This window comes from Thermobia domestica, chromosome 7 (genome assembly GCF_964235325.1).
Source record: "Thermobia domestica chromosome 7, izTheDome1.hap1.1, whole genome shotgun sequence".
Taxonomy (NCBI): domain Eukaryota; kingdom Metazoa; phylum Arthropoda; class Insecta; order Zygentoma; family Lepismatidae; genus Thermobia; species Thermobia domestica.
The window spans coordinates 76,735,682-76,748,502 of NC_137460.1; the positions used below are offsets into that span (position 1 = coordinate 76,735,682).

General features: G+C 36.2%; 1 protein-coding gene across 2 annotated transcripts in view; it reads left to right on the plus strand.

Annotated features, from left to right (window-relative positions):
* Positions 1–8,064, plus strand: part of Urm1 (Ubiquitin-related modifier 1) — a 37,533-nt gene extending 29,469 nt beyond the window's left edge. For both annotated transcript variants that reach the window (XM_081764881.1, XM_081764880.1), the window contains one exon: positions 5,402–8,064. In XM_081764881.1, coding sequence (XP_081621007.1) covers positions 5,402–5,507 — 106 coding nt within the window. In that variant the 3' untranslated portion in view covers positions 5,508–8,064. The remainder of the gene's footprint in view (positions 1–5,401) is intronic.
* The last annotated feature ends 4,757 nt before the right edge of the window (positions 8,065–12,821 follow it).

The following is a 12,821-nucleotide window of genomic DNA, read 5'->3' on the forward strand; positions in this document are numbered from 1 at the left end:
GATTAAAGACATGAAATTTGGAATTTTTACCTAAAATAATTAAAAACGTATTTTAGCGCTTTTAGATGGAATGGAAGACAAAGGGGTGAGGATACTTCCCTAAGATGCCCATACGAGACGTTCGAATTACGTGCAAAACTTCGAATTCAAACGAATTCTAAATGAAAATGCAGAAAGAAGAACGCAAAATATTGTCCATACTAACACATGGAGATATTTGTTAGTATTAATATTTAACTGAATATGACTTACGCGTTGAGCCAAAATGAGCAACTACAAGAGATACTTGGAACGCCGACTTTTATTCTTTTTTTATTATGCAACTAAGAGACTACTGTATGTGTTTGCAAATAATAATAGTTGTTGTTTGTGGTCTAGTCCATTTGTATCTCAAAATCTATATTTTGAATATATACCCACGTATATCTGTCTATATACAGTTACGGCGTACCGACACCTTTTTAATGAGAACGAAATATTTTCTCTTCTGTCTTAAAAAGAGGTTGACGAGAAACTCGAAAATGTCAAATAGTAAATATATAGTTGTATTGAAAATCAGAGTTTATATTGTTTCCTTTTCCTTTTTTCCTTTCAACAGAAAGAGTTGCGAATTTTTGTTCCTTCTTGAAGTCAGTTAATTGTATTCAGGGACTAGAAATATTTGGGCCCTTCTCTCGCTGGCACGTCCTCGCATCTCCCTTTTTTCATTCCTTTTCACGGGGTAATGTAAACCATAAAGGTACTGAACCGACCTATTTTGAATAGACTGACCTCGAGACAACGAAATAATCCTAACAAATTTGTTTGTCGCTGAAGTTCGACTAAACTGAAAGCCAGTACAAAAATTCTGTTGGGGCTCCACCTCTGCACTCTCTCCGCTGAGGAGACTTTGCTTTGTTCCTATTTTAATATATCCAATTAATTGTTTTTATTCATTACTAGGAAGAGGATTAAGTGAAAACATCCCCTAATTTTTTTTTTCGTAAAGTTTATTCATCAATTTAGTAGAGGTTTGTGGAATACCTTGATAGCATGATTAGTATTCTGAAGAACACTATGTGAAGAATGTACTGTATGTGTGTTGTTATTGAAATTCAGTATTTGTGGAACTCTTGATGCATTTTAAAAACAAACAATAGCAGCTTACTTTTACTCGTTTACAAAAAGAAGAAATAAAAAAAGCAAGAAATAAATCACTAAGAAATACTGATTATCATTACGTTTATTGTATTATAAAATTAAGATGTAAGAATCAGACATTTTTAAAACATCGTTACATATATATATATATATATATATATATATATATATATATATATATATATATATATATATATATACATATATATATATATATATATATACAGGGTGCGGCACGTAAAACCGGCCCGTAAAGTGAACACAAAATGAAATGTAATGTATTGAATATGACTACTCACCTTCACAGCAGGTGCTGCAAGTGTCCTCCGCCCACTTCAACACACATGTGAGCACAATTGAGGAGATTCATATATACCCTTGTCAGTTCTTGTGTTGTAATGCTATTGGTGACATCCTGGATCCTGGTCTTGAGTTCTTCAATTGTGTGTGGATTTGTTTCGTATACTCTTCCCTTTAACAGTCCCCATAAGTAAAAGTCACACGTGGACAAGTCTGGTGACCGAGGGGGCCACAAGCCTTTGCTGATTGTCCTCTCTGGTGTAAACATCTCATGCACAAGGGACAATGATCCAGCTGATGTGTGGCATGTTGCACCGTCCTGCTGAAAGTAACATAACTGACGCTCCTCTTCGGTCAAGTGTGTATAAAACTCCTCCAGGATTCCCATATACACGTCACTGTTCACTGTCGTCTCAAAGAATATGGTCCCAATAACGCGTGTGGCGGAAATGGCACACCAAACGCCAATCTTCTCATCATGTAAGGGTACCTGGTGGATTGCGTGTGGATTTTCTGTCGACCAATACCGGTTGTTTTGGAAATTTACGTACCCAGACAGGTGGAACCACGCCTCGTCACTCATGATGAGCATTAGTGGATCCAAGAAACCACTGGCAACATTGCTCAACAGCCATGAACAGAAATGCACCCTCTTCTGCAGGTCAGGCTCCTTCAGTTCTTGCACAACACTTATCCGGTACGGTTTTAACTTCAGTCCCCTTAAAACACGTCAGCAACTTCTCTCACTCGCATGAACCTGTTGACTCAATCTCCTGGTTGACTTTCGAGGACTTCTTGTCATTATCTCCTCCACCTGCATCTTTAATTCAGGTGTGCAGACAGATGGTCGTCTGTTCCTGGGAGCATTTTGAACCGATCCTGTACGCCGCCATTTTTCAATCAATTCCTGAATGGTGCTTTTTGCTGGCACAGAACGTCCTGGAAATTTCTCCCGAAACAAATTCTTTGTTTTCACAAAAGATCCAGTGAGAATGAACCCTTCAACAATGGCAACACGTTCGGGTATCGAATACGGCATTATCACACACTGACACTCACCCGGCTTAACACAACGAGGCCTTTTTCTCAACTGGTTTCGACAAGTTTCACTGGCTGCGGCTGCACGTGACTGCTGCAGGTCACGTAAGTCGATCAGACCCCGACACGCCATCTCTTGGTAGGAAGGTAGATTATTTAAGTGTTGCCAAAAACACAATATACCAGAGTATTACGACGGGCCGGTTTTACGTGCCGCACCCTGTATATATATATATATATATATATATATACGTAAGAGTTTTTACTTAAGAGACTTCAGTGATACGCTGCTGGGCATTATTATTATTGTTGTTAATATTAATAATTATTATACCCTGAAAGGTATGCAACTTTTTAATCATTATAAACCGAAAGTCCAGCGTACCGGCACCTTTATTTTTAGAAATAAAACTATATATATATAGATAGATAGATAGATATAACAAGTAGTGTCACGTGAATGAGTGTGGTTTGTATGATGTGATATTTTCTCAGTTATTATTTAAACCGAAAGAGATAGTAGATTTATACCACTTCCGGTTTTAGTAGAGAGATTAGAGTGAAGGTGGAATATATCCATAGAACGCATAACTGATTATGGAAAATAACTTCTCGCTATCTGTTGCAATTTTCATTGTATAACAGTCAACATTAAAACCAGAAGCAGTTGATTTCTGTCACTTCCAGTTTGAATAGAGAGTTGAGAGAGAATATGGTACCTATTATTCTTAGAACGTTAAATCGATTCCTTAAAACCGCTTCTTGCTATATCTCAGCATTTCTGCTTTATGTAGATCAATATTGAAACCAAAAGTAGAAATGAATTTGTACTATTTCCAGTTTTAGTAGAGGCTTAAGGATGGAGATGAAATATATTGTTGAGGGGCTTAATCATTCCAGGAAACCGCCTTTCTCTATCTAGTACCGTTTCAACCCCATAGCGATCAGTGTTAAAATCAGAAGTGGTTGATTTGATCTCGCACACGATCAACATGTTCAAATGCTGTCATTATTGAAGACCTATAACGGATACTTGTTATACAATGTCTCATACATCCATTTATTTCGTCTGGCATCTTCTGCAGGAACAGAAACTTCGTGAGAGTTCGGAGCTAATTGCAAATTCACTTCCTACAGACATGACCTAATTCATGACCTGAAAAAATATGTTAGAATTGTAAGCCATTACACATTAACCTACTGTGGAGGGCCGCTGTACTATTACAGAGAACAGAATTCTTAAGTTTCAGCAAGTTGAGAGGACCGAGAGCTTTTCAGCACCCCACAATACATATGTCTTGCGTAAATTACAAGTCACACTGGGATGGTACTAAGTGACGTAAGTAATTCTGTCTTGAGAACTAGACAGGTCAGAAATCTCAGTTCACATCAAAGTGCTATTATTTTGCATAAATAAAAATTAGAGAGAAATTGAAAATAAACAAGTTGTTCTATTTGTCACTTGAAAAGTCAAAAAAATAGTATTAAATATTTAGTAATTTAATGCAATGTAACGGAGATCACTACTCGATGAAAATTTTCTCCATATCCAGCATGTCAAATGAGCGGAGTGGTACACTTTTTACCAAGGTGACCAGACATACTGATTTTCGCAGTACATTACTGGTTTTCAAAGAGCTGTCCTGCGTGTTGTCAAGTCGCCTAGAAAATAGAGAAATGTCCTTCTTTCTAAAAATGTTCTGTTCGCGAAATGTTCTGGGTTAACTTATTTGCAATATTTTAATGGTTCATTCTTTATTTACAACATTTTAAATCACAGGCACTCTTTTCCTGAATAGTGAACTGCTGTGTTTTTTAATACTCCTCAAAAGATTAGGGAAGGAAAACAATCACAAACCATTGTTTTGCAATCTATTGTTTTTACTGAGAAGGACTTGAGATTTCGGTAAGGTAGGAAGGGTTTCTTTTTTCAACTTACGACAGTGATTAACCAAGTTAAATAGAAGTCCTTCGTGCCGGTCTAAATTTTCCCTCACTCCTTAAAATAATCCCACGCTCCGTAAATCGATTTAAAAGAAAAGTCTTTAGCCGAAATTTAACTCTACGTTCATAAAAATAAACCACTTTGTCATTCATCGAAAGCATTTAGTTGTGTAGAATTCCTGGAATACTTTTGTTCAATACTTTTCTTTTTAACAAAAACAAATGAGTAACTTAAGGTTAACGTTAACTGAAATAAGGAAATGTGTACTGCCGACGCAGTAAACTATCGTATACTATTATATTTGTTTACTACTTTTCGATTGTCAATCTAGTCACCCTTCTTTTTACTACTATATGTTGTAACGTGAAACCACTTAAGGCTAGTAGTACGAATTCTTGCTCATATAAAATCCTTATTATTGCATTTTATATAGTTCTATTAAGTTGTTTCTTTGTTCATTTAGTTGTACAGCGAGGGACACTTCTAAATGGTACAGCCATATGGAGATTTACGGCTAAGGTGTACCATTTAGAAGTGTCCCCCGCTGTATCTGCATATGGCACTTGGAACATGAAAAAGAGAGAAGCAGTTGAAGTGTGAGAGATGCACGGTTGATTTGTGCAAGGCTAGGGTTGTGGTAGCAAATAACGGATTTGATGTATAATGCTAAGATAATGTAACTTTACATTATTATAATTACCGTGCGCATTTTGCACAGAGTGCTTTTTATTATTTACAACCCAAAACCAGGGTGAAACAGTATTTCTCTGTTTCTTTCTCAACTCGTCCTTTTCGGATGAAAAGCCATGGGAGAACTACTTGCACTGGCTGTTGCTAAGCTTTTTTTTTTTTTTCCGGTTTACCCTGACTTCTTCTCTGGTAAGAGATAAGGGAATACATATATTATTATTTGATTATTTTATTAAGAATGGGAAATATTGCCAGAGTAAATAACGTAAATTTTTCTTTTTATTCCAGGGTCAATTGGATTATCAGTTGCAAAACAAAGACAACATTACTTTTATTTCAACTCTCCACGGAGGTTAGCCCCGGTTTGGATTATACTACTGAATATAATGGTTAAAAACTTCAAGGTACCTACAAGTAATGTAGGTGATGTGATGCAAGTGAAAAAGACTGTGATGTGTACCTCTAAGACGTAAATGTTTCCATTGTAATTTTTTTTCGAGTGGAAAGTCAATGTAAAGATGATTAAAAACTGTTTTAGAGATGCACTTTGTTGTACTAGATGGATGAATCTGGAAATCAGTTTCAGGAAAAAAAAAAAATATTCTGAAGAAATTTTAACACTTTGTTTTAACCAAAGTGCCAATGACCGGGAGGGATTAGGGACATTTTCCGTCCCCTCCCATTCAGCCCCCTCCGTCAAAGGAACTAACTGAATCATCCCTACCAGGGATGCCTGTTCCCTTCTTCCCATTCCGTGTTGAATATATTGTCAAATTCCATTAGTTTTTGTCATTTCATGTAAAGTTAATTTGCTGGTTGTATACCGAAATGAAAGATGTAAACTATTTACGTCTGGCTTCTTCTAATTTTATACTCACAATCACCACAGTATACATAACCTACTATTTTCTTATGTTTTCACCGTTGCCGAGTTTAACTATTTTATAGTGTGTATAGTTGTAACTTGCATTCTATCCGCATACCTTTACGTTCGTCGTCGGAAGTGAATTTAATTGACGACGTTGTGCTATCTACGTTCAACGAAGTCATGTATGGATTTGCAGAAGTTTTACTTTTTACACACACAATGTAAGATACTTTCTAGCCTATATTTAAACACATTCGAGAAAGGTTGAATGGCTGCACCAGGCGATATATGGACTGTATTTAACTTAGGGGGTTATTATTTTTAAGTTTATTGATTTAATAAATTTCAGATATCATACAGAGTATTTCTGTGTGTTGGAGAAGGGGGATCATTGTGTCATTTTGAATTATTGTATATCCCTTCAGACTTTGTGTCCTGTTGAGCCACAGTTTATTCCCCCCCCCCTTCCCGTCCAATATCAATAAATTTATTTGCACACTGATTTTAACCAAAAACCCTATCATAAAATTCTGTTCTATAATATGAAAATATACCTTGCTTTTTCCCCAAGAATGCATGTGTTGCCGTGGGACTTGTCACGTTGGCTACAGTAATGTACATTAATTCAAGTACTGGATACGGTAGTTCCGCTAAGTATATATGTACAAATGTAGTTGCGAAAAATTATTCAATTACCGGTGCTAATTTCAAATTATAGAGTCACCAGCAAAAATACACTTCTTTCCGTTCACATATGTTTACTTTCCAGTAACTTCGGAAGAAATGAACTAATTTGAGCACGGTTTTTGGTAAATTGCAGAGCATCAGTTCTTGACATGGTATAGGCTAATCGTAATATTGTTCACCGATGAAACCACAATCATATTGTTCACCGATGAAACCACATTCATCCGAAATGGACCAATAACAGTCTTGACGAACATCGTTGGAATGTCAAAAATCCTACGGCTATCACAGTGGCAAATTGTCAAGAACGCATTTCGATATGTATTTGACCTGGGATTACTGATAATGAGATTATTGGTCCTGTTGCGCTGCTCCGTATTGGACCGATGCAGCTTATTTCGCACTTCCTAGTGATGAAGTGCCAGGACTGCTAGAGGAATTCGATTGTCATCAATCTTCTAGCAAAACAGAGCGCCAGCGCATGCTTCGCATAATCTACATCAATATCTTTATTACTAATTTTCCAATAGGTAGATTGGTCTGCTGGGACCTTTTCACTGCCCGCCGAGGTTACCTGACCTAACGCAAATGGATTTTTGCGTGTGAGAGTGATCGAAGGATATTGTGTACAGATAAAGATTTAACACACGAGAAAAATTAGTAGAGATCACCGTTCAGTCATTCATTATCATCAAGAAGTTCTGAAGCTGTTGACAGCATATAGGAGGGAGATAATTCAGGTTCCTATATTTCTTTTGGAAAAGTTTAACTTTCAGATTTAAGAAGATAGCACGTTCGTACGGATTCAAGGTCTCCTTTAAATCACTCAAAATAATAGAGAAGTCGCTTACAGGATATAGAAACTATTTTGTAGATGAATTGGTCAACTTTGGTACGAAAGTGAGATGTACATAATTGTAATATACATATATCAGCAAAAGAAATATAGGAAGTAGAATTAAGAAACGCAATGGAGGCACCAAAGAAAGTGGTTTAGCCTTATTATGGCTGTTATAGAGTTTGAAATATGTAACTAAAGATGTGAAAAGCTTACACAATACATCTTCAGTCGTGGAAAGACACATGTTCGAATCGTATTACATTAGGACGAAGGACCAAACTTGGAATTTTGTTAGGGGTAATTTGGATAAACAAGGGACTTACATAATTAACTTAATTCCTTAAAAAAAGTTTCTTGGTGTTTTCACCAAAATGTACACTGAGAATCACTATTGATAACATTAACAATAAAATTTCAGTCAGTACGGAAAGATTTGGCAATAGTTAACGTCAGGGAACAGAGTGCTGCTTATGGCAGAGTTTCGTCAGTGAAGGAGTTTGTATGCGAGTGTAAAATATATATATTTGTAAATAAATTTTTTACATTTTTCATTAATTTTGATTGTTCATAACCTTCAATTTGTATACAGGAATTTTATTTAGATTGAAATCTTCTGGCTGAACAAGATATTAATAAAAAGTAAATCTAATTAAAAAAAAAAAAAACTGTAGGTGCAATTGAGTACCATACGTCTGACGCTGAAAGAACAAACGTTTTGACATACAACTTTCGGCCAATAGAATAAATGACATATTTGGGCAATCTCTATTCTTCTTATTGTATTAGGTGGGCCGAATTAACCTCTCATTGCATTGAAATAGAAGTGCAGCGCATATATTTCTGGAAACAGAGTATTTCCGATGATCGCTGAAGATTGTTCTTTCATTGGCAGGCGTATATCTTGGTTGTTTGACCTGTAGATCTATGAAGAAGATCGAAATAATAGAGTCCAGGTATTTCTAGAGCAGTAGTGAGTAACTTCCAAATTAAGATTTTTTTTTGAACTCTTATAAATGCTTACTAATGTATTTTACTTTGCCATTGGTCCAGTATAGTAGCTACATGATCAGCTTGCAAATTTTATGTGGAATGTAGCATGTTGCATGAAATATACGAAATGTTAACTGATCATGTTATTATGGGCGTCTCAACAAAGTGCGAGGGAAACGATTTTGTCCTTTTATAAATACATTGATTTTTTTTATTAAAAAGAAATAAAAACGTTTATTCGATTAATTTTAAATGAAAATTAACTAAATTAATGAAACAGTTTTATATTTCTGTTGATGAAAATTTCAATATACCGCTTGTTTTAAAAAAATGGGTATACCATGAATGTCATACTTTGCCAATTTGAACTTGCTTAGAAAATTTTCAATTTGAAGATTTAAAAGTCGTCAAAGAAACTGTCCGTGTCAAATACAGAGTTGAATAAAATTCGCTTTCCTCAAAAATCAGAAATAAAAAGGACATTTCTAACCTTTTATTGCACATTGCGTTAGGAAATCTTTTCGAAGTAAAGAGCCATTTTTTCGGATGACAATAGAACTTTTGATTACCATTCAATCGCTCTTTCATCAGTTCAATCAATTGTAGCAACTGATACAGATCCTGCTGTTTGTGAGCAACACTCTTAATTTTCAGGATAGTCCAAAGTGAAATATCACATAGTGTTAGGTCAGATGATTTGTTGTGTCACGCTGGTTCAGGAATTTCCTCACCAATACAACAAAGTGAAGGGGTGCTTCATCCTGTGATATATTGTCTGTATATCGGCAAAGCGAGAGCAGTACTGCTTTATACACAATAAACAACCAAACATCAAACAACACGATATAATCAAGATGTTCGTCAGGTCTTACACTTTTCGCATTTTTTTAAACCATTTTTCTGTGGGTATTTCTATTTGAAAACAACGATTTTAGAAGGAAAGTTACTTTTATCTTACACTGTACGTAAGTAGGAAGAGGATAAAGTAGAAAAGGCAACTAGTTTTTAGTATATGTAGCTACTGTTGCTAATGAAAATATGAAATGCGAACGAGATAAATGTGTAGAAAGAATCTCTTACCAGAGAATCATATTCTAGGTGGCTGAATGAAGAGTGACGAAAACAATTTATGAAATCTTATGTGGTTCTCATTCCACGTTAATCAGTAGGTCCGATATCATATATACTCGCTGCTGAAAGGGACGTTAAACTCACAACCAACTCAATTTATGAAATGTTTGGTATGCAATGCTGCATCCTGTTGCTCAGAAAGATGAAAAGGGTGTGTGTGGAAATAGACATTTTCCAAATGGGTGTATGGAGTAGAATCGAGAAACGAAACGGAATTGGAATGTTGCGATGGATAATTTGGAATTTTCAGCTCCGAGATTTACTGTGGTTTATATGCGAGGCAGGTATTCCTGATAGGATTCGAACTCAGAACCACGCGCAAAGAGCACGCGAAACGCCATATTAAAGGAGAATTCTAAAAAGAAGAGGAACTGACTACAATATTAGTTGAGAGGGAATTGTGTTGCTAATGTATTGCGTGAATGATGAAGGGGAAGAAACGTTGCTATAATGGGCGATATTAAAGAGGGCTATCCTTACATAAAAGCGAGTAGGAAGTGGAATATCATAGTGAATGAGACGATCCCAAGTTTGGCAAATGACCTGTCAATATTAGCAGAATATTTATCATGATACTGATTGCTTTTACGATACTTATTACACAAGAAATTTGAAGTTTCACAAACACTCACTAAAAAGAAACTTTGAGTAGCGATACACTCCTATTGGAGTCCGTATGTTGAATGGAAAATGTAATTATGCGTAAGTTGACTCGAAATAGGTCATGTCAGAAAAAGAAGTTGGTTTTGGTATGTGTATACGTACCTTAGAAGAATATTGCATTTAGATAAAACTCAAATTTACATAACTGTTAACTTTACAGTTGTAAAGGTAACCAAGAAAGTTCTATCGCTTTTTCACCACCACCTTCGAACATCAATATGGCACCTAAGACGTACCTGGAAGATCAAAAGTATCCTGTCAGCATCGACGACCTTCTGCCAACCTTCTGGAAGGCCATAGATTCAATCGCGGTAGAACTTGGTGGGCAGTGAAGCGAAAAAGGTATCAAGTGCATTTTGCACCTCTTTTTAGAGATTTGAACTGGTGTCCTCTAAAGTGATTATCCAAGGAACGGAACAGGAAATAATCGGATGGTGGAATGTCCGGGGAGTATGGCGGATGCAATAGTGTTTCCCATCCAAGGCGTAGAATAGTGTCCTGGATCCACGCCATGTGGGGCTTAGCGTTGTTATGTAACAGGAGGACCCCTTTGCGATTCAGAAGTTTTGAGTTTTTCTTGAGCACGGCTCAGCTGCTTACAATACACAGTTACATTGATGCTATGACTAGCTAGTAGCAGTTCCCGATGTACGATGCCGCGAGCAGTACATCAAACACAAAGGAGAGCCTTCTTCTGGTGCAGTACTGGCTTCGTTTGTTTTGGAACTGGTTCATGGAATGCTAACCAATGATAGCGGCGCCGTGGAGCTTCTTACGATAACCCTAACTTTTATGCTTAATTTTGAATTGATTTGTCACCCCGTCCTGGTTCCATATATTCTTTTGTCCCCGACAATACAAACAACATAGGGAAAGATGTATTTTTTATGTTCAAAAGGAAAAAAAAATCTGTTGGTGAACATTGATGAGAAACCAAATCCCTTTAGTTCGTCGTAGCCACAGAACAAAGCATACTGCTGTTCCCTTCTATAGAACATAATGAAGTGCACGCCGAAAACATCATTCTAGGATTGGGTTATAGTCTAATGGTTACCCAACTGTGATGTACTGTGAATTCAGAAGTAAGTAGCATCTTAAGAATATTATATATTGTAAGAGAATTCTTATCTACAATTGCATTTTTACCAGGAGACAATTCCGTAGAAGATGCCCCTCCCTTGGCCCTTGGAGAATAGTGTGGAACAGTATGAAAAGTGAAAACGTGAAATTATATAAGTCAGTTATGATAAAACAGCATTTCATAGGAAGTCGTTAAATAATTTTGTATTATTATTTGATGTTGGTAATCTGGAAATTTTTGTGTGCCATGTTTTTATTTCCTTTAACTAGAATTGCCAATAGATCGTTGTCCAGGTAATGTATTTTTTCTTTGTATGATTGGAGGTGTTCCGTAGTGGTACTATGTTGCATACGTAAATTCCGGGCATTTCGAACCACGGGTAAGAACAAGTTGACAGCCACAATTATAGGTCGTCCTCCAGAGACTCAAACCCAGGACCAGTTCAAACCCAATGGATTAATGGCTGCAGAACAAAGAATATGGACGTCGTCGGCCGTTAGCGTCCAAACAGGAGTAACACTATGATATATATTTCTCTCTTTCAGGAAAGATTTATATTTGAAAATGCACTCTAGTTCTCTGTGTTGGTGACGAAGTTTCATGATCGGGTCACGAAGTTCATGACCGTTCCACTCATGTAGAGGATATATATTTTCGTTACTTTCTTTAAAGCTAACAGCGGTATAACTGCTGTCATGTTTTCTTTATATTGTGAAAATCTCGTTCTACAGTACTTTTGGGTAAAGAAAAGCGGATGGTGATATTTAAAGTATCTGGTATAAATACGAAAAAGTTCGAATAGTATTTTCTTATTTTTAGTAAAATTAATATTTTCGTTTGGCTGATTATTTTGGTTTGGTCTGAAGCACAAGGACAGAAAGCACGCTCGTTAGTCACTTATGCACAACAGACTTTGCATTCTTTTCGTGTCGATTACGTTAAACGTTAGTTGTTTACATTACGATTAACTACATTATTCCTGATTAACGACAAATAAATTGCCGAAGTACCATGTCTATTTGATATCTATTAAAGGAATATAATAAAACTAATATTCCGTCTTTGGTAGGGTATCCAACTGATGTTCTTGCACCAGGCTTTCATTCTTTTCCCCAAATATCTCTTTCACTTAATTTTAACGTTTAGTGTATGTCCATGAAGGTTTAACGCCACACACACATACACACACGTATATATATATATACAGTTAGTCACAAAAAATAGCATCACTCAGAACAACTGCAAAGGTTTCATTACATTTGCTATTTAAAAAAAAGCCATTTCGTGACATACTGGTATCTACTTGATGTTCCCAACAACCTTTAAGTTTGAGGAGAATCAGAGCATTATTTTGTGTTACAGTAGCTCAGATGCTCTCCATTTGGTGTGTCTGTACTCAATATGAATGTGGTTAAGACCTACAAATAGTGTGAGAATAAACATAAAA